The sequence below is a fragment of the Dendrobates tinctorius genome, unplaced genomic scaffold, assembly GCF_039654945.1.
Source record: "Dendrobates tinctorius isolate UK_male_01 unplaced genomic scaffold, ASM3965494v1 ptg000103l, whole genome shotgun sequence".
NCBI classification, from domain to species: domain Eukaryota; kingdom Metazoa; phylum Chordata; class Amphibia; order Anura; family Dendrobatidae; genus Dendrobates; species Dendrobates tinctorius.
This window is the reverse complement of record NW_027361771.1, coordinates 5,569,502-5,593,108: the sequence shown is the minus strand read 5'-3', so window position 1 is coordinate 5,593,108 and position 23,607 is coordinate 5,569,502. Positions and strand designations below refer to the sequence as shown.

At 43.4% G+C, this 23,607-nt stretch overlaps 1 protein-coding gene across 1 annotated transcript in view; it reads right to left on the bottom strand.

Moving 5' to 3' along the window:
* The window catches only part of GRIN2C (glutamate ionotropic receptor NMDA type subunit 2C), a 162,939-nt gene extending 141,566 nt beyond the window's left edge, over positions 1 to 21,373 (bottom strand). The window contains exon 1 of the mRNA XM_073587988.1: positions 20,972 to 21,373. Coding sequence (XP_073444089.1) covers positions 20,972 to 21,373 — 402 coding nt within the window. The remainder of the gene's footprint in view (positions 1 to 20,971) is intronic.
* Between the last annotated feature and the right edge of the window lie 2,234 nt (positions 21,374 to 23,607).

Sequence of the window (23,607 nt, the reverse complement as noted above, 5' to 3'; positions counted from 1 at the left end):
CCACATAATGCTACAGTATATGTTGGTCCCCATGGATGAAGCTCCACTGTCTTATGGGCCCAAATAATGCTCCAAACATAATGGGCCCCATTTCTAATGCTCTAGTGTATAATGGGCCCTGTAAATGCTGCTCCAGTGTCTGATGTCCACCTTTGGAATGTTCCAGTGTATGGTGGGCCCCATCTATCATTCTCAGACGGTGTTAGGCCCAGTATGGATTGCACGTGATTGCACAAAGGTGAGAAAGGGTACCGTATCCCCAGATAACATGTATGGATAGTGTACACATTCAAAATATATGTCTATACATCAGGAGGCAGGCTCAGACGGTGTTAGGCCCAGTATGGATTGCACGTGATTGCACAAAGGTTAGAAAGGGTACCGTATCCCCGGATAACATGTATGGATAGCGTACACATTCAAAATATATGTCTCAGGAGGCAGGCTCAGACGGTGTTAGGTCCAGTATGGATTGCACGTGATTGCACAAAGGTTAGAAAGGGTACCGTATCCCTGGATAACATGTATGGATAGCGTACACATTCAAAATATATGTCTCAGGAGGCAGGCTCAGACGGTGTTAGGCCCAGTATGGATTGCACGTGATTGCACAAAGGTTAGAAAGGGTACCGTATCCCCGGATAACATGTATGGATAGCGTACACATTCAAAATATATGTCTCAGGAGGCAGGCTCAGACGGTGTTAGGCCCAGTATGGATTGCACGTGATTGCACAAAGGTTAGAAAGGGTACCGTATCCCCGGATAACATGTATGGATAGCGTACACATTCAAAATATATGTCTCAGGAGGCAGGCTCAGACGGTGTTAGGCCCAGTATGGATTGCACGTGATTGCACAAAGGTTAGAAAGGGTACCGTATCCCCGGATAACATGTATGGATAGCGTACACATTCAAAATATATGTCTATACATCAGGAGGCAGGCTCAGACGGTGTCAGGCACAGTATGGATTTGACGGCCCAGATTACACAGCGGAGGAGCAGGGAGAGGTAAAGATTGCAAATGCTGGGGCCCTGCCCAAGCAAGGGGGGCCCACTCGTGGGCGTCGGTACTGGCACTGGGCCCCTCATAGTACAGCGGTGTGTCTGACGGCGGGTGTGCACCACCACCGTCAGAGACACTTGATTGCACTATGAGGGACCCTGTGCCAGTGCCCGCGCCCAAGAGTCGGCCTACCCACCTGTCCAGGGCAACGGCACTCGCACGGTGTCGTGCGCTAGGTGGTGACCCCGGCCATGGGGGGGGAGGCAGCACAGTTAGGGAGTTTTAGAAAGTGGCATATGTTGATGTTGGACATTCAGCTGATGCAAAAGGCGAAATAGGTGAAGTACCAGGAAGAGGTGGACCAAAGCAAGCCATTTTTCTGTCACCCTATGTGTCATCAGGGGAAGGTGGGACAAAATCCTTGGAAACCCATGCGTGGTTCATTTTAATGAAGGTTAGATCATCCACATTTTGGGTTGACAGACGGGTCCTTTTTTCTGTCAGGATTGATCCAGCTGCACTGAAGACTCTTTCCGATAGCACACTTGCAGCTGGGCAAGCGAGCTCCTGTAAGGCATATTGGGCCAATTCAGGCCAGGTGTCCAGTTTAGCGGCCCAATAGTCAAAGGGGAATGACCTGTGTGGGAGAACATCGATATGGGAGGAAAAGTAGTTTATAACCATAGTTGACAACTGCTGTCTCCTGTCACTTTCCATCGATGCAGTATTACCAGTTGTGTGAGCGGTATTTGAAAAATCAGTACACAACATTGTCATGAAACCCCTGTCTCCAACGCCACTTCTGCTGTGTGCACCACGAACACCTCTGCCAAGCTGCCCCCGGCCCGTACGGCTCGTGTGAGAACCATCACCGCTGCTGTGTGCTGGGAATGCCTCAAGCAACCGATTTACCAGAGTTGCTTGTTTATTAGCCAATATTAGGTCAAGGTTCTCCTGTGGCATGATGTTTTGTAATTTGCCTTTATAGCGTGGATCCAGGATGCTGGCCAACCAGTAGTCGTCATCGTTCATCATTTTGGCAATGCGGGGGTCCCTTTTTAGGATCCGCAAGGCATAATCTGACATGTGGGCCAATGTTCCCGGTGTCAATGATGCACTTTCTGGCAAATCCACATCCCTCGAGTCATGCACAAACCCTGTACCAGACCTTGCCACGCCAACATTTTCACTTGCCCCACGAGATGCATCCTCCTCCCCTAAGTAATCATCCCCATCATCATCCTCCTCCTCCTCTTCTTCCTCCACCTCGTCCAGGAGAGGTCCCTGAGCAGACAATGGCTGAATGTCATCAAGGATTCCCTCCTCCTCTTCCTCCTCATCAACATTGGCTGCAGACGCCTGCTCCTTAAGGTGCGTCAAAGTTTGCATGAGCAGACGCATAAGTGGGATGCTCATGCTTAGGATGGCGTCGTCTGCGCTTACCAGCCGTGTGCATTCCTCAAAACACTGAAGGACTTTACAAAGGTCTTTCAGCTTCGACCACTGCACACCTGTCAACTCCATGTCTGCTCTCAAAGTGCCTGGCCGTGTATCCTCCCACAAATGCATTATGGCCTGCCTCTGCTCGCACAGCCGCTCCACCATATGCAGGGTGGAGTTCCACCTTGTTGCAATGTCGATAATGAGGCGGTGGTTGGGAAGGTGGAGCAATCGCTGCAGCTTCTGCATACAAACGGAGTGTACAGGCGACCGGCGGATGTGCGCGCACAGTCTTCGCACCTTCTGGAGCAGGGCTGTTTAACTCCGGATAATTTTTGAGGAAGCACTGCACCACCAGGTTCAAGGTGTGAGCCAGGCAAGGTATGTGGCTGAGTTTTGAAAGGGCTATGGCTGCCACAAAATTATGGCCGTTATCACTAACTACCTTGCCTGCCTCAAGATGTACACTGCCCAGCCATGACTCAGTTTGTCGCTTCAAGTACTCGGCCAGCACCTCGGCGGTGTGTCTGTCGCCCAAACACATCATCTGCAACACAGCCTGCTGACGCTTTCCACTAGCTGCTCGATAGGGGGACACATCGTGTGCAACAGTGGCAGCTGCAGATGGAGTGCTCGTACGACTGCGCTCTGTGGACGAGCTTTCGCTTCTGGAGGAGGAGGAGGAGGGTGGAACGCCTACAGCCAACTGTTTCCTATACCGTGGGCTAGGCAGCACTGTCCCACCACCGCTGTCCCCTGTGGACCCTGCATCCACCACATTAACCCAGTGCGCAGTGATGGACACGTAACGGCCCTGGCCATGCCGACTGGACCATGCATCAGTTGTGAGGTGCACCTTTCCGCTCACTGACTGCTTGAGTGCATGGACAATGCGGTCTTTCACATGATGGTGGAGGGCTGGGATGGCTTTGCGAGAGAAGAAGTGGCGACTGGGTAGGTCATAGCGTGGTACTGCATAGGCCATGAGTTCGCGGAAAGCTGTGCTTTCCACCAACCGAAAGGGCATCATCTCAAACGAGATTAGTTTGGCAATGTGGGCGTTCAAACCCAGTGTACGCGGATGAGAGACTGAGTACTTTCTTGACCTACTCATAGTGTCTGGGAGGGTGAGCTGGACTTGAGAGCTGCATATGGTGGAAGTAGCGGTGGACAGGGCGGACTGAGAGAGGGTTGATGATGGTGATGGAGTTGGTGTTCTTTCTGATGGCCTAGAATCAGTCTTTCGTTGATATAACAGTGGGATTCCCTGACTGCTGTGGTCTTGCAACGACACCTCAACATTTGCTGCTGTGCTAACCGGTGGGCTTACAGTGGGGGAAACAATGTAGCGTTGCTGACTACCTTCATTGTGATCAGTTGCACATGTGGCACTTGAGGTTTGGTGTTGTGTCCACGCTTGCAAGTGCATGCTGGTTAAATGTCTAAGCATGCAACTGGTATTCAAATTTTTCAGATTTTTCCCTCGGCTAAAGGTCTTTGCGCACTTCTTACAGATAACCTTGGCCTGATCATGAGGATTTTGGTCAAAAAAGTGCCACACTGCACTCTTCCTACTTTGGCAGACATTTTGCGGCCTAGCACGCTGTGATCTTTTGACCCTCTGGACAAGCTGTCCAGCAACTCTTTTGATGTTTGGAACCTGTCTTTGGAGTGCTCCGGGCCTGCCAGATAACAGCTGTTGCGATGTCGATGTCTGCTGTGGATGCTCCTCATCTGAGCTATTGGAAGCAGCACCCTCTTCCCCCAATGGATGCCAATCTGGGTCAACAACTGGGTCATCCATCACCTCCTCTTCTATGTCATGTGCACCTTCCTCTGTGTCACCGTGTATGGTGGTATAGTGTGCGGGAAGGGGCACCTGAGTCTCATCAGGGTCAGAATCTGGCTCTGTACACTGCGAGGACAATGTAGTGCTCTGAGTGAATGTACCAGCAGAATCATCCATCAGCGGCTGTGCATCAGTGCACTCCATGTCAGATTCATCTTGGCCTGGGTAATTCACCATTTCACTTGATAATCCAGGCATGGTATGTGAAAACAGCTCCATGGAGTAATCAGTAGTATGGCCTGCGTCATCCTTCAATCTTGGTTGGGGTGAAGGACACAAGGAAAGTTGTGGTTCATGAACATGAGCCTCCAATGACGACTCAGTGCTTTTAATTTTTACAACTGAAGAAGAGGAGGCGATAGAGCTGGAGGCTGAGTCAGCAATGTAAGACAAAACTTTTTCCTGATGCTCTGGCTTTAAAAGCGGTTTGCCAACTCCTAGAAAACTAAGCGTTCGAGGCCTTATGTAGCCAGACGATGACGCAGGGTCAGCACCTCCTGCATTCGGTCCTATTTTGCTCTTGCCACTACCATCAGATCCACCACCAACACCATCATTACCAGCTGCCAACCCCCGCCCAATTCCACGGCCTCTTCCACCAGCCTTCCTCATTTTTGGTAGAAATGTAGACAAAATCCAACAAACTATATAGTAATGTAAAACAAGGTACAAGGTGTCTATAGGACAGGGGAGATTTTGAATTTCTGCAGACACTTGTGGACACTGGACACTTTTGGATTGTGTGAGGCCCACTGATATCTGAGCGCTATGTGACAGGCTCGATGGCACAGCTGTGACCAAAGTGACTATAGGATAAGGGAGATTTTGAATCTCTGCACACACTTTTGGAAAATGGACACGTTTGGATTGTGTGAGGCCCACTGATATCTGAGCGCTATGTGACAGGCTCGATGGCACAGCTGTGACCAAAGTGACTAGAGGATAAGGGAGATTTTGAATCTCTGCACACACCTTTGGACACTGGACACTTTTGGATTGTGTGAGGCCCAATGAATATCTGAGCGCTATGTGACAGGCTCGATGGCACAGCTGTGACAAAAGTGACTAGAGGATAAGGGAGATTGGATTGCTTTTAAAAAAGCAGTTTGCGGAGCAGTGGGTAAACAGCAATGCAGGAATGTCAGGAAGCCTTAGAAGGCAGCCCAACAACCAACACCACTGATACACCACTATATAGCCTCCCCTTGCACTGCACACACAGTGACTGGTGTGTTGTGCAGGCCAAATTGCTAGCAGCAGAAGCAGTTTTTTTTTCTTCTCAGCAGGACAAAAAAAAAAAATTGGGATTGCTTTTAAAAAAGCAGTTTGCGGAGCAGTTGGTAAACAGCAATGCAGGAATGTCAGGAAGCCTTAGAAGGCAGCCCAACAACCAACATCACTGATACACCACTATATAGCCTCCCCTTGCACTGCACACACAGTGACTGGTGTGTTGTGCAGGCCAAATCGCTAGCAGCAGAAGCAGTTTTTTTTGTCTTCTTCCCTGCCTAACGCTCTCCCTACAGAATCAGCAGCAACCTCTCCCTATACTAAGATCGGCAGAAGTAAGATGGCGGTCGGCGTGCACGCCCTTTTATACCCCCTGTGACGCCCACCATAGCAAGCCAATCACTTGCATGCCCTTCTGAAAGATGGTGGTGACCCGTGCCTATGTCATCACGTTGCCCACAGTGTCCGTGGATCCTGATTGGCTGAAAAAGAGCGCAAAACAAACTTTTGAAACGCGACTTTGGCGCGTAAGTCGCCGACCTCGTGGCCGACCTCATCCTAGGGTCGGGTTTCGTTTCATGAAACCCGACTTTGCCAAAAGTCGGCGACTTTTGGATTTTTTCGACCCGTTTCGCTCAACTCTAGTGGTGAGCACTTTGAACCCCCAAGTGCTTGACAGAAGATTATAATGCAGAGCCGTAAAAATTAAAAATCATTTTTTTTCCACAAAAATAATTTTTTAGCCCCCAATTTTTTATTTTCCCAAGGGTAACAGGAGAAATTAAACCCCCAAACTTGTTGTGCAATTTTTACTGAGTACTCTGATACCCCATATGTGGGGGTAAACCACTGTTTGGGCACACGTCGGGGCTCGGAATGGAGGGAGCACTGTTAGACTTTTTGGACGCAAAATTGGCTGGAATAAATGGTGGCGCCATGTTGCATTTGGAGACCCCGTGATGTGCCTAAACAGTGGAAACCCCTCAATTCTAACTCCAACCCTATCCCCAACATACCCCTAACCCTAATCCCAACCCTAATCATAACCCTAACCACAACCCTAACCTCAACACACCCCTAACCCTAATCCCAACTCTACCTCAAGCCACAAGCCTAACTGTAATCCCAACCCCAAACCACCCCTAACCCTAATCTTAACCCTAGTTCCAACCCTAACCCTAGTTCCAACGCTAACCCTAGTTCCAACCCTAACCCTAATCCCAACCCTAACTCAAACCCTAACCCTAATTCCAACCCTAACTCCAACCCTAACCCTAATTCCAACCCTAACCCTAATTCTAGCCCTAATTCCAACCCTAACCCTATTTCTAACACTAACCCTATTTCCAACCCTAACCCTAATGGAAAAATAAAAATAATTTCTTTATTTTATTATATGTGCCTGCCTATGGGGGTGATAAACGGGGGGGTTTATTTACTATTTTTTTCATTTTGATCACTGTGAAAGAATTTCATAGTGATCAAAATGAATGAATGAATCTGCAGTGTTTGCAGATTCAAGCGGGCGCACTGCGCATGCGCCCGCCATTTTCCAAGATGGCGGCGCCCATGAATCAGGATGGCGGGACACCGGGAGCCAGAGCGGGACATCGGAGGTACCGGGGGGTTGAGGGGGGGTTTTGGAAGGTGGGGGGAGCGGAGAAAAGGGGGAGGGGAGCAGATGATGACGGTGGCGGCACAACGCCGCCGTCAGTCGGTATCGGCCCCGTGAGTCGTGGGGGGGGTCGGAACAGGGTCTCCAGCCATGTCCAATGCTACTGCAGCATCGGCCATGGCTGGATTGCAATATTTCATCAATTTTCATTGATGAAATATTACTATCGCTCTGATTGGCTGTTTCACTTTTAAAAGCCAATCAGAGGAATCGTAGCCACGTGGGGGTGAAGCCACGCCCCCTGTGGTGAATGTACAAAGCCCCCTGTATCTGCGGGTCGGGTGACCTTTCAGTGACCCTGGTCACCCGACCCGCATGGGGGCTTTGAAGTCATGACACAGGGTATGCGTCATGGGTCGGATTGGCACCGACTTTCATGACGCATACGCTGTGTCACAGGTCGGGAAGGGGTTAATGAGGTACCACAACGAAAAAGGAAATTTCAAAGCTAGGTGAAATTCTCAACCAGCACTTTGAGACTAAGGACCTTGGAAATGTGACATATTATTTGGGAATCCAAATCCAGAGAGAGGAAGATGGGAGTTTTCTTCTCAACCAGTTCTGCAATACTAACCAGTTTGGAATGTCAGAAGCCAGGTGGGTCATCACCAATGGATCCGTCCTACTTAAAGTTGGAAGGAGAAGAAGATATGCTACCCAGCAATGAGAGTTACAGACAAGCAGTGGGGGCGCGTCTGTACATAGCAACCACAACTCATCTGGATATCACAGCCACAGTTGGAATTCTCTGCCGATGTGTAAGCAAGCCACGCCAAATAGACTGGAATGCAATTAAGAGAATTCTTTAATATCTTAAAGAAACTCCAAGGCTAAATCTTAAAAATGTAAAAGTACTTGACGTGGGCTGTTGTATATGTATGTGGGGAGACAGCTAGAGATAATGGAGGATTGTAAAATTGTGGGTTTGGCCACTAGGGGGAGACCAAGGACAGCAGAAAAAGGAGACGGTGCAGTACTAAAGTTTGACCACAAGATGGAGGCAAGGAGTAATGAGGAAAGGACTAACAACAGCTAATGCTTAAGAAACCGCAGAGTCATGGTGGGTGGAGTTACAGGAGCTCTAGAGGGGAATTCCAGGGAGGGGAATATGAGAAGGCAGAGAGAGAGTTCCAGAAGCCAGCCAGTCTAGGAGAAGGAGCTCAGGAGAAGAGGAGACAGAAGGGAGAGACGGACAGAAGAAGCTCTGGTAGGGACTGAGGAGAGAGACGGTCAGGGGGGTGGCCCTGACAGGAGAGCCGCAGGACAGAGGAAGCCCAGGGGTACCAGACGGATGGACTTGGACAGGGGAAGCACTGTGGCCATGGGCCTAATGGCAGCCACAGTGAAAGAACTGAGAGGGATGTCACTGTAGGGGAAAAAGAAGAGGGTGAAAGGTACCCGGGCCTGTGCGTAGAAGCTGTCGTGCTGCTGTTGTGTTGCTGTGATCATTGGGAGGACGGCCAATAAAGAGGACCTGTTGAACACACATCGGTTTCTGTCTCCAGTCTGTTTGTGGCGAAAAAGGGACTACCCCCCAGTCAGCAAACGTACCTACATCTGCATCAGAAAATCTCACTCTATGAGGGTATGTGGATGCAGACTGGACTGGAAATTCAAGTGATTGGAAAACAAGTGGTTACTTGTTCAAGTTAGGAGAAAATTAAATTTCTTGGTCCAGCAGAAAACAAGTGTCAGTCACATTATCTTCTACAGAAGCAGAATACATGTCTGTTGCTTATGCAAGTCAAGAAGTAATTTGGTTGAAACAACTTTTGGAAGATTTCGGCAAGTCATTAGCTCAACCAACAGTTATCTATGAGGACAACCAAGGATGCATTAAACTTGCAAGGACGAAGCACATTAATGTAAAACATCACCACTTACGTGACTTAGTGGAGTGGAATATGGTGTACTGGAGTTTGTTTACTGCGAATCTAAAAAGATGATAGCTGATGGTATGACAAAGCCATTATCAAGAGCCAAGTCTGTGGACTTGAGAACCGCAATGGGACTAACAGAATAAGTAGCTGTTGAGTGGGGGTGTTGGAATATGTTTGGTGCATTAACTCCATTTCTATCTATGAGTGTTTAGCTGCTAGATTTATATGCTGCTCATAAAGTTTGAACAAAAAAAAAATCCCAGAGGCTCACACAGGGAGAGCATGTGACTACGAGTATATTTTCCTGTGTCGGTGTATGAGAGAAGCAGTCTGCTGTGGATGCTGCACAGATAGGGACACACAAATGATTTATTCCTGATCAGTTAAGCTTTTCATATATTGTTCCTGATTGTTCCTGGATAAAGAAGCTCTGTTGTCACATGCTTGGAGAGGTTCCTGAATAATCCGCTGCCATCAATTAACCCTTCAGTTTCTTAACAGGAACTGAAGCAATGTGGAAGGAAAAACTTAGCATGAAACTTTTTTTCACAAAAAATTTACTTTAGACCCAAACTTTTTTATTTTCACAAGTATAACAAAGAAAATGGACCACAAAATTTGTTGTGCCATTTCTCCTGAGTAGTGACTATACCAGACCAGACCATCCCCTATATAGTTGATAGCAAACTAGCTGGTGGGCATTATTCTAAACTAGCATGGTTTCTCTATCTAATGTATTTAATTCCCTTTCTAATACCTCCTGCAATAGGTCTTTCCTTATAATGCTTGGTTTTGACACACCCGGAAAGAGGAGTCCGGTGTAGATCCCCACTTATGACAAAAAAAGGACTAACCATCAGGATTCATTCTCCTGTCTCCAAAAATTCAATAATAAATATCAAATAAAAAATATATAATAATAAGGGGAGGCCAATGCCATGGATAAGGCACAACCAGGGGACAATAGTAACCACAAATGCTGTATGTTAAGATGATATAGCACAATGCAAAGTATAACAAAATAGAAAATACAAGTGCCAATATAATATTTATGTGCAAACAGCAAAATAGGATATCATATAAAGTGCAAATACATCTGTGCAGCAGGCGATAAATATATGGCCGCAAATAAAGTGCAAATGCAAAACAATGGTGAAGTGAATTAAAGCATTTAAAGTGAGTATATATAAAAGAAACGCTAGAGACAAGAAAAAAGTGTATGAAAGTGTTTAACAGTGCACTGTTGGCCACTTTAATTGTTTTAATTCACTTCACCATTGTTTTGCATTTGCACTTTATTTGCGGCCATATATTTATCGCCTGCTGCAGTGATGTATTTGCACTTTACATGATATCCTATTTTACTGTTTGCACATAAATATTATATTGGCACTTGTATTTTCTATTTTGTTATACTTTGCATTGTGCTATATCATCTTAACATACAGCATTTGTGGTTACTATTGTCCCCTGGTTGTGCCTTATCCATGGCATTGGCCTCCCCTTATTATATATTTTTTATTTGATATTTATCTAATAAACTTTAATTATTGGACATAATTTCTTTCGCTGTTTAATCTTATCATCCGATTTGTCCACATTTTTTATTTTCCATGTGTGCAATATTTATTATTATAAGGTGATATTTATAATTATATATTGCACTATTCCGTGAGCTATTTTATTTAAATTCAATAATAGTCAAGGGGACTGCCTCTATGATGCAAGTGTCCTTGCATGTTTTAAGGCAATTGCAAAATAATTTTATCTAATTAAGTTGTAAAAATATACAGGTGCAGCTCACAAAATTAGAATATCATCAAAAAGTTAATTTATTTCAGTTCTTCAATACAAAAAGTGAAACTCATATATTAGATAAAGTCATTACAAACAGAGTGATCTATTTCAAGTGTTTATTTCTGTTATTGTTGATGATTATGGCTTTCAGCCAATGAGAACCCAAAAGTCTTTATCTCAGTAAATTAGAATACTTTATATCACCAGCTTGAAAAATTATTTTAAAATCCGAAATGTTGGCCTACTGAAATGTATGTTCTGTAAATGCACTCAATACTTGGTTGGGCTCCTTTAGCATCAATTATTGCATCAATGCGGCGTGGCATGGAGGCGATGAGCCTGTGGCATTGCTGAGGTGTTATGGAAGCCCAGGTTGCTTTGATAAAAAAGCTTGTCGGCAGAGGGAATCATGAAGTGCTCTCCAATTTCCAATGGTCTTGATAAAACACAGTGGACGTACACCAGCAGATGAAAGGGCTCTCAAAACCATCATTGATTGTGGATACTTCACACTAGACCTTGGAAATCAAGGTCCCAGAGGGGGCGTGGCCTAAAACTGCAATGGTGTAGGATGTGCAGTTCCTGAGCTCTGAGGAATCTTCCTCTGAAATCAACAATCATCCCTACAATGAAGCGTTTCCATTAAACCACGCATATAAAGGACGAAGCAAGCTCAAAGCAAAGAGCAAATCATGGCGAATATCGTTTTTATTGGTGAAGATTGGAATGTTTAAACCAGACCTTCGGCCTGTGCACTAGGTCATACGACTGAGGCCTGAGAGGCCTGACAGGCCTGCAGAGAGCGATATTTCCTGAGGTGACAGAGGTTACCACAAAAGGCTTCGGGGGAGCCCTGCAACAGGACCTTTCACTAACAACCCTCCCTCACCCAAGGCCCTGATAGGCATTCCGGAGGAGAGGACACTGGTCGAAGCACCCGTGAGGTCCTGTGCGAGGTTAACCTTCTGGAAGCATCGCAACAGCGCGGTGAGGCGAAAGGGTCTCCCCGGATATAAAGAAGGAGACCGAAGACCCGAAGATCCACAGCTGAAGGACTGACAAGCAACTGCTCTTAATTCCAGTCCTGCACGCTCGTGGGTGGCTGACAACCCCGAGCCTGCAAAGACCATAGCTCTCGGCCCTGAACTGGCGGGAAGGAGCAAGAACAGTCGGCTGACCAGTGACACATCCCCTACTGGAGTGGCTGGAGGTACGTGACGGCGGAGATCGCCGCACCGTAACTTAACATCCACTAACAGCCTGTGTATATCGCGGCACACTTAAAAATCAGCAGCCGCAAACAGCCGCGACTGCTTCTAACCAGGCAGCTGAAACCACAGAGAGAACTGGGACAATAGCTCATGGCCAAATGACAGTGTGACACTGCGGTCTGCACTAAAAATAGGTGAGGACACTGCGCATCACTATACCCGGTCCCCACATTCCAAAATCGCTTGTTTTTTTTCTTCTCTTTTGTATAAAATAGAGACTTATCTTTTACAATATCTGGCTTCTCTTGGCGCATGCACGCACTTCACATCTAACTGCTGGCGGTCGCTTCTAAGCCACCTCATAGCAACTCATCCCTAGGAACCGCTGGGAAGCCATAAAGCATAAAAGGTAGTCCAAGGGGGACGCATATACCCCCTTTAAAATAGGTGAGGACACTGCGGATCACTCTACCTGGTCCCCACTTTCCTAAAATAGCTTGTTTTTTCTATATAAAATAGAGACTTATCTCTTACAGGATCTGGCATCTCTCTGCGCATGCGTGCAGTTTACATCAATCTGCTGGCTGTTGCTTCTAAGCCACCCCATAGCAACTCATCCGTAGGAATCACTGGGAAGCCATAAAGCTTAGAGGGTAGTCTAAAGTTGGACGCATATACCCCCCACCAACAGCTCCACTTCCTGCCCTCCGAGTACACAAGAGCCACTTTAAGAAGCCATATTTTATATCATTACAGAATGTGGCTGACATCACTGTTCTGTCTAGGGCAATAGCTCTATTTTCACTGACATTCCTTTGAGTCTATCAAGAAAATAATATTAAAAGACTTTGCTAACTGTTCAGCCACTGTTTTATTTTAGGTCAAAAACAAAGGTTCTCATCAACTTTGATTTAAAGGGCCAGTACTCTGCATCTACATAGCTGCCCAAATAATCATTATTTGATTGTCTCTCTTATCTCATAATATTTGGGAGATTATCTCTAATTAAGCATATTGGTGTTATTTACACGCGTTGTTTTCATTACAATTAACTTTTGCCTAGTACCGTACTAAGTGATTCTAACGTCATTCTAATTAGCTCAATTCAAATATCACACTGAGTGGTTCTGAAACCATACTAGTTGGTTACATACAATTCTAATACCATACTAGTTGGTGATACTTCAATTTCTAATACCACTTCGAGTGGTTTTGGTATCGTATTAGTTAGTTATACCTAAAGTCTAATTCCACATCAAGTGGTTCCAGAGCCACATTAGTTGGTTACATCTCAATTCTAATACCACTTCAAGTGGTTCTGTTACCATATTAGCTGGTTACATTTAATTTCTAATACCACATTGAGTGGTTCTGATACCATATTAGATGGTTATATTTAAATTCTAATACCACATCAAGTGGTTCTAATACCATATTAGTTGGTCACATATAAATAAATTTTAATACCACTTTAAATGGTCCTAGCACCACATTGAGGGGCTCTAATACGCGGTTCCAATAAAATATTTGTGGTCTATTACACTAAAAGGCCACAGAATTACAAGAACGAGTCATAATAGTGCTAAATCTAAAACGGCTACTATGGCTTCATCAATTCCATTAAGGGCCCAGAAGGATAAAGGTTCTCACCGCAACCCTTCAGAGGACACCATCAACACCATGAACCCTAAGAAATCGAGGTCTCCAATTCGCAGAGAGGAGAAACAATCTCCCAACAATTCGACTAGACAAAGTCGGCTAGACAACAGTGGCAACAAAACGACTGAGTCTGCTAAAGCAAAAAGCTCATCCCTTAAATTACCTGATGATATGGATACCACTGTTTCCTCCAAAAGAAAGGGCCCAGGGGAATGGGGGGGTGGGATTTGCCTTGCTAAATGAAGCAACAGGTGAAGATTCTGACGACTTTTCCACGATTTAAAAAAGGAGAGCCAGAAATGGAGTTTCCCACCAAAACAGACAGAAACACTATTGAACTCTATATGGCAAACCTTGCTGAAAAAATCAGTGATAGTTTGAAGTTGACTCAAGATAACCAGACAAAAATATTCCAAGATACGTTCGAACTATTTAACCAAAAGTTGGAGAACCATGAGAAAAGACTGGCAACAGTTGAAGAGAAGTCTGCAATTTCCTTAAAAGAAAATCAGGCTATTAAATCTGATCTGCACAAACTAAAAGTAAAACTAGCAGATATCGAAGACAGGAACAGGAGAAATGACATAAAAATAAGAGGCATTCCCGAATCCGTCTCTCTTAACAATCCTGCTGAATACGTCAAAAGCAGTGTTCAGAAAAATAATTCCATACCTGTCTGACAATGACCTGATAATCGACAGGATCCACAGATTGCCCAAACCGCCTCAAATTTCAAATGACTTCCCCAGAGATACCATCTTGAGGATTCATTTCTTCCATATTAAAGATCAATTGCAATCCTGTGTCAGGGACATGGGTGGATTTCTGGAGCCGTATAGCCAACTCAGATTCTATGCGGATCTCTCAAAAAAACAATCGAAGGAAGGAAAGCATTCAAGAACATCACAATCCCCTTAAGAGATAAAGAAATCCCTTACAAATGGGGTTTCCCTCTGAAACTTCTTGTACATTACAAGTGGAATGCTCTTGCCTGAAGAAGGTCAAGAATTCTTAAACGCAATTAAGATTCCTCCCCGCACCAAACCATCAGCTTCCTCCAGTCTCAAAAACCTCACATGAGGCCTTTACCCAATCTGGGAAAATTTAATTTACTACTGCACTGCAGTTTATGTTTTGTCTATAAAACTGCCTCAATAGTTTAGTTCTAGCTTCTCAGTACAATGTTGCTGTGTTGTTATTCCACATGTGTTAAATATATACTGTATACTTCTATTATACCTTCTAGCTCAAGAGGATGTTGCCTCGGAGCTTATTTTCACAGACTTTCCCTGCACAAAGAAGTAGAATCTGCCAAAGTGGATTCCTTCTAGAGGACCTTGTACTTCTAGCAGGTATCAATACTGTTAAAGTGTCATTTAAGGTTAAATTGTTATTGTACTGTACCTGCTATTTCTATACATACCCATCTGTTGCACACACTTAGTTCTTAAGTGAGTGTTTGTTTTTTCCCTATCACCATTAGTGCTAGTACATCCTAATGGCTTAATTGTTCTTTGATTCCCAATTGGGCAGACCACTTGCAAAATGAAAATAAAACTGATGACATACAATGTCAGAGGGCTTAACAGCCCTAGAAAATGGTTCACAATCCATAAGGAAATTAATAGATCCCATTCTGACATTGTGTATCTTCAGGAAACAAAATTTAAAATTAATTACCCCAACTTTCCAGACAAAAACTATCCAAATATCTTTGAATCATTGGGTCCAAAAAAGAAAGCAGAAGTGATCATGATGGTAAAGAATTCCCTCTCATTTGAACTCTTAGATGAGGTTAAAGACGAAAAGGGCCACTTTCATATTTTGGTTTGTAATCTGAATCACCTCACTTATACAATTGTAAACACTTTTGTCCCTAAAAAGGGCCAATTCAGGTTTCTAAATAAGCTTATCAAGAAAACAAATTCAATCAAAAAAGGTACCTTACTGATCTCTAGAGACTTCAATATAGTCCCAGAAGGCAAATTAGACTCCACAGCTCCCAACAGATGTAAATCGGAAACACTCAACAATTGGCTATTTGGGAATGAGTTATTCAACTTATTTCGGTGCTTAAATTCCACATCACTTGAATTCAGTCATTTCTCAGATTCACACCACTCTGCTTCTAGAATCGATTTGATTCTGACAGATGTATTCTCCCTTACTAAATTCTTACCCATCTCCATCTCCCCTAAAAGCATATCTGACCATGCACCAGTTATTGGTGAGATAATGGAAGGAGCAGCAATCAGTAAGCAATTTCTTTGCAAGTGCAATTCTTCCTTGTTCCACAACCCTTCTTTAAAAGCGGAAATTGCATCAGCAATTAAAAACTACTTCAGCGAAAATGGATCAAATCTTTTGGACCCATTTTCTTGTTCGAACGTGCACAAAGCAGTATTAAGAGGCGTCTTAATCCAAATCTCTTCCAGAATAAAAAAACTCAACAGAAACAAGATTGTAAGCCTTCAAAACTCCATCAGAACCAAAGAATTAATCCAAGTAAACAGGCCCTCACCATGTCCTATAGCTCAGGCAGAGCTCTCTAAGCTTAGACAAGAGCTAAGAGCCACAATTTTCTCGTTCTATGATTTGGCATTGAAATCATCCAAATTTAAGCAGTACTCTAATCTCAATCGCCCCTCAAAATACATGACCAAGAGGATCAAAAAACTCATATTAAGAAATAGAATAGATAAAATTACTTCCCAGGAGGGAATTTCTTTAACTCATCCTCAGGATATCATTAATTATTTTGCAAAATACTATCAGGAATTGTATAATATATATCAGGACAATCCTAAAAATCAGCCAAATAAATCTGACATAGAATCTTTTCTATCATCAATGAAGCTTCCGAAAATAATAAGGATGATTTGGAATTCCTCTTTTCTCCTTACAATAGTGAAGAAATAATAGACACCATCAAGCATTTGAAATCCTTCAAGTATCCAGGCCCAGATGGCTTTAATAAGGATTATTATAAAGCCTTTGGCGATCTCTTAGCCCCACATTTAGCAAAAATATTTAATGATGCTTCAAAAATTGGCCGCTTCCCCGATGAAATGTTGGAAGCAACTATAGACCTTACCCCAAAACCCAACACAGACCCTGATCAGGTCTGCAACTGTAGACCAATATCTCTTATCAACATCAACTTGAAGATTTATGCCAAAATTTTAGCCAATAGACTAAATCAATTTTTGCCTAAGTTAATATTAAATTACAAAATTGGATTTGTTAAAAATAGACAATTGGTCAATGGAACAAGAAGGCTTATAGAACTGATAACTTGAAAAAAAATTCCAAGCCACACTGGTGTCTTTAGACGCCAAAAAGGCGTTTGACCGCCTCAATTGGAAATACTTACAAGCAGCCCTTCAAAAATGGCACTATATTCAAACCCCAGAGCAAAAGTCTATGCCAACAACCATCTCTCTATTCCTTTCAAAATATTAAACGATACAAGACAAGGATGCTCGCTATCACCTTTACTATTTGTCTTGGCCATAGAACCTTTGGCACAGTTAATTAGGGAGGATTCGGGAATCTGTGGCATAGAAGCAGGGTCTAGAGAGTTTAAAATCGGTCTTTTTGCCGATGACATAATATTGTCTGTCTCTGAGTGACTCTATTCTAAGACTCCAGAATCAACTCCTAACTTTCACAAAGGTCTCTTACTTTAGAATTAACAAGACAAATTAACAAGACAAAATCCAAAATTCTTCATTTCAACCTAAATAATGACCAAATTGAGAATATAAAAAAAATGGAGTTGGGCAGATGACAACCTAACCTACCTAGGCTTGAAATTCTCCAGGGAAATCAATTCCTTAATTCCCATTAACTTAGACTCCCTCCTCAAATCTATCTCTGATGATTTAACCATATCTGGAGACAGAGAACTATCTTGGTGGGGAAAAATTATGACTTATAAAACCTTCATCCTGCCAAATATACTTTACGTATTCAGATCCCTCCTATTAAAAATTTCCACCCCACTTCTAACGAGCTTACAAACTCAGATAAATTCCTTCGTTAATAACAAGCTATTTGATGGTGCGGGACTACCGAATATCTCTGCATACTACCATGCCAATTTGATAAAACAGTCTTTTTTGGTGGCCGCATATGGAAGTTCCAGCATGGCATGATCTAGAAATTCTCTTTAACAACAATAAACCCCTCAACTGCCTAATTTTAGACCTACTTCTACTCAAAAGAGATATCTCATAGACCCATCCCATTTTTCAAGCAATTCTGGAAGCATGGAAAAACTATCGAGGCCCAAAAAAGGTCATAATAGATTTGACTTATTAAAAAATATCTCTCTCCCTCAACCCAAAACCACAACATACATCCTCTATGGGCAGAAAAAGAGGTAACTAAACTCAATGACCTATATAGCGACTCAGCTTGCCATTCATTTAGTTTTACTAAAAATCATTTCAATATCTCGTCCTCTTCATTTTGCCAATACCTGATCTTGATAGACCAATATGATAATTTTTTGCATATTAAACCACGAATCTCAGAAAAGCCCTAAACCTCATTAATAATATTGACCACAACATATTCTGGAGCATTGGATACATATATAAATGGTTCAATAAAAGTTCAGAGATAACCAAAACACATAACATGTTAAAATGGGAATCCGAGCTCCATCTAAACCCTGTCCCCTCGGATTGGGAACATGCCTGCACAATCTCATACTCATCTACAATCTCGATGTCACTGCAAGAGTCCCATTATAAATTTCTCTCGAGGTGGTACTACACCCCAGCCAGATTGGCTAAAATAAACCCAGCACACACCTCTGATTGTTGGAGGAATTGTTGGCAACACGGTAGCTTGCTACATATTTTTTGGCAGTGCCCCTATATCAAGCCCCTATGGAGGAATATGTCTTCATCATCAGTAATATTCTGCTCAAAAACATTCCTCTAACTCCCCAACTAGATTTATTATCATTAGACACATACCAAATAAACCCACCATTGGTCCCTTTAATAATTCATATACTCTTAGTTACAAAAAATTCCATTGCCTTTTATTGGAAGAGGCCCGATCCTCCCCAATATCAGGATATTATTGATAATGTCGGTCTTCATAAAGCTTGTGAGCACAAGTTAGCCCTGATCAACAGCGGATATGATAAATTTGCTAAAAAGTGGTCCCACTGGATGGAACTGTTTCCTTGATTTACCTGTGAAATGTACTTGCGCATTTTATCTCTGGTATATTTTAATGTGACTGTTTATTCTGGTTACCAGTGTTTTACTGTTTGCTACAGGACTTTGCAGTCCTCCTTATCTCCTCCCCCTTCCTTCCCCCTCCCCTTAACCCCACCCCCATCTCTCCCTTACCTATTATAAAATCTTAATAAAAGTTTGGAAAAGGAAATCAAGATCCCAGATTCTGGAGGAAGAGTGGAGAGACACACAATCCAAGCTGCTTGAGGTCTAGTGTGAAGTTTCCACAATCAGTGATGGTTTGGTGAGCTATGTCATCTGCTGGTATAGGTACACTGTATTTTATCAAGACCAAAGTCAGCGCAGCCGTCTACTGGGAAATTTTAGAGCACTTCATGCTTCCCTCTGCCGACAAGCTTATTGCAGATGAAAATTTCATTCTCCAGCAGGAATTGGCACCTGTCCACACTGCCAAAAGTACCAATGCCTGGTTTAAAAACAACAGTATCACTGTGCTTGATTGACGAGCAAACTCGTCTGACCTTATCCCCATAGAGAATCCATGGGGTATTGTCAAGAAGAAGATGAAAGACACATGTGTCAACCCCTGAAGAAGAAGTGTTATGCTTCGAAACGCGTAGGGATTAAAGGGTTAACTTTTTAACCTTGTGTGGTTATGGAATTTGTCTGGCAGCGCACCTAAAAGTTCAAGAATTTATTCCTAAAGAAACTTTGTTGCGGTCACCGCTGTGGAGCGTTGGACGTGCAGCAGGCTGACATACTATACAGGCTTTACTTTTTCTTTGAAAAGGTGAGTATAAATATCTTTTCATTTATACATTTTACCCGGATAAGACCCTATTGCGCTCTTGTCTCAACCTTTTAGTGCATACAATTATCAAAGCAACCTGGGCTTCCATAACACCTCAGCAGTGCTGCAGACTGATCGCCTCCATGCCACGCTGAATTGATGCAGTTATTGATGCAAAAGGAGCACTGACCAAGCATTGAGTGTATTTGCTGAACATACATTTCAGTAGGCCAACATTTCGAATTTTAAAATAATTTTTTCAAGCTGGTGTTATAAAGTATTCTAATTTACTGAGATAATGACTTTTGGGTTTTCATTGGCTATAAGCTGTATTCATCAACATTAACAGAAATAAACACTTGAAATTCATCACTCTGTTTGTAATGACTCTATATAATATATAAGTTTCTCTTTTTGTATTGAAGAACTGAAATAAATTAACTTTTTGATGATATTCTAATTTTGTGAGATGCACCTGTATGTAATGCAAAAACAATCATGTTCCTGTGATGGGTTCAGTGCCTGTGGGTAGTCTTCATGCTTTTATACAACTAAGGAAAGCCTCTCCTGGTCCTGTCTTCAGCCATCATTGCAGGTATCCCTTAACCATGTACCAATTTTATTTTTTAATCTGATAAATGTAATTGCGTTTATAGTGACTATCTGTTTGTGCACCATTGGAAATTTAACTGTATTGTGGTGCAAGCATTGTCATTTCTGCTATTTTCAAATGGAAAAGCCAGGACGTGGCTACAGCTTTTAGCCTAGGGGATCAATAGAGTCTGTCCAAATTCCAACAATGGCATTGCATTGTATCCATTAACTGAATGTGATGTGATCATGACATGGTGTCTGTAGGGCAGCACAGGCTGCTGCAAATGTCAATGACTGGATAAAATGTTGTCCCACGCTCGTTACAATCTACCATAATGGTAATGTCACTCATCAGTCCATTCAAGGATGCAAAAGCTTAACACCAGGTAGATACATAAAGGAAGCTCTCTGCTAGTGGAATATGCTCTATGTCAAACCATCAAAATGTTAATACTACACAAGAATATCCCAATGAGATGTACAAAATTACAAATTAAGCTCAGCTGCATCTGTAGGCAAACCTATGCTAGAAAATGTTAAGAAAGATTGTAAGTTCTCACAGGCAACAATTGCTTTCTTACAGTTTGCTGTGGGAAATTCCATTATGGTATGAGCTTACCTTTGGAGTCAATACCACAGCAGATCCTCCACTAATACTAATGATAGGTACAAGTGTCTGAGAAGAGATGAAATCTAGGATTTGGGCGACAGCCTCTGTTCCAATATTGTCCTGAAACACAACCGCGTGGGCTCTTTTTAATGCCAGGCACAATTGGCGCAAGAGTGGTCCAGGGCCGCTGTCATTAACAAGTACAGTAACTGTGTTAATGTCAAGAGGTAGAGATAAGGATCCTTCTGGAATGAGGGGTCCTACCAACTCCATCTGTGGAAATGACCCCCCAAATACCAGAGCAACATTCACCACAGGTCCTCCAGCTCGGGGAAGCAATGTTTCCATTACTACAGCACCACAACCAAGAGCACCAAGAAAAAGCCATCCCAGCGAATGGGGTACGGACATCGCAAAGGTGGAACCTGCAAGAAGATATAAGTAAGAAAATATAAATGTGGTTATTCATTCATTTCATGATAACTCATATGAGTATATGTTGCAGTGCTGGAACTAAGAAAACAATTGTAGGGTTTTTTTTATCTAGATGATAGAGGAGTAGACAAACCATTCATTCAACCTGGGCAGCCACATAGGAGCTCAAGAAGTAGGTCTGTCCAGTTATACCTTCAAAGCAGGTGGAATTGAGCATTATGATGATCTGTTTGACTGCAAAGGGCCCACATATTGTTTTTTCAGATGGCCCCCCTTCTGTCTGTGTCTGCCCCAAGGTGATAGAATAGTTGCGTGCGATGTGATAAGGAAGTTGTATAGTGTAGAAGAGAAATCTTGCATACATGGGGATGAAATTTAAGTGACAGACAAAAGTATGTAACATTTCGGGTAAATAAAAATGATAACATACCAACATAATCACATTTAACCCATATGGGCAAGTTTTCTGTGCTGTATAGATGAAGGAACATTAGAACTGGTATCATAGCACCACGTGAGCAAAGTGGGTACGTGAGGTTGTAGAAGTGTAGTCTAATGAGGGAGGGTGCCTGCTGCCAGACAGGATGAGGGAGGACAATGGGACACACACAAAGAACTATAATGTATTTTTAGTTATCCCTTGAATTATTCATGGGTGGATGTGGCAGCTGATCCTGTGACTCCTGTCTGAGCAGCAGACGTCATATGGAGATCATGCCACAAAACCAGAACCAGACCTCAACTCAAATACAGCCAGAACAGAGCCAAACCCTGAACTGCACATACAGGACACCTGATCTATGGGAACTTTTTCTGTGAAGATAACTTACGTAGAGAATGCTCAATTTTCATCTGTGCCTCACCTGTCTATATGAAGTTACGTCTGATCTATAGTCTTCCAACACAAGAAGAGCTGTAAACAATGGAACAATTTCTCCCTAGACCAGATGATGGATGAACTTGGAACTTTTCCATGGATCCAGAAACATCACGATCCTGAAGTAGGCCTCAGTACATAAGACCTTACGATGCATCGTAAGGTGACATTATTCCAACAAGGGATCAGAGACAAGAACAAAGTGAAATAGTTGGGCACTAGGTCCAGTCCAAGAATGGTTCTCCATAGCATGGAATCTCCCCACAGAGCATGTTCAGAGGACTGGCACAATGGCAGTTTCTCTGCAGGTGGCACAGATCTTCAAGCTACTTTGGAGCCTGGCATAATCATCTAGTTGCCTCAGATGCACAGCTCAATTATACGGACTCCACTGGAATGTGGTAAAACGGTGATGATTCTGCAGGAATGTGGCAAAGTGCCATGCACTGGCTTGAGGGCATGGCATAATGCGGTGGGCACAGCAGAAATATGGCATATGGCTCCTTCAGCTTCTTAGATGTCTAGAAACATTGGCAAATTCAGAGATCTATCCTCACCAGTCTTTAGAGTCACAGCTGCTTTAACTCATTCCTCTAAGCAACCTGCTGCCTGCATGTCCCATAGAATAAAGGGTGGGAGAAAAAAACAATTGGAGTACGGGTAAGGAAATGACAAGGGTAGATATGGAAATGGATAAGAAAGAGGCAAAGGAAGACAGCAATAGCTCAATCAACAGTAACATCTGCCCCAGCCAGGTAATGTACAACCCTCACCTGCCCTGAGCCAGGAGCCGCACAGGATGATGCCAGAAGAATGTTATACAGAGCGGAGCTCGCAGAGCCAACTGCAAGGATAACGGAGCACAGGAGACACATCTAAACACAGGGAAGGGGCATGGGAAGGAGACAAACACAGAACTACAGAATAGACAAACTATAAGGAGAAAGAAGGATCAGTGCAACAAGGAAAATGCAAAGAGTGAGAGAGGATGGAGAGAGGGAGGAGGTGGGACAGGGTGAGGGAAGGAGAGAGGAGGGGGAATAAGGATGAGAAAAGGAGTGAAAGGAGTGGGATACGGTGATGGGGAGAACAGGAGAGAGACTAGATATGGGAGGTAGGTAATATGGGAGAGCAAAGAAATAGTCAGCAGGGAGGAGAAAAGAGACAGGTATCAAGAGTATGAAGAGAGGCATGAAAGAAAGGACAGAATCAAGGACAGAGGCAGAGAGGGGAGCTCTATATCACTCACAGTTACATGAGCACTGCCTGTCCCTGGCTGGGTGTCACAGCCAGTCTACTCGTAGCCTCTGCTCATCCAAACATCTTATCCTTC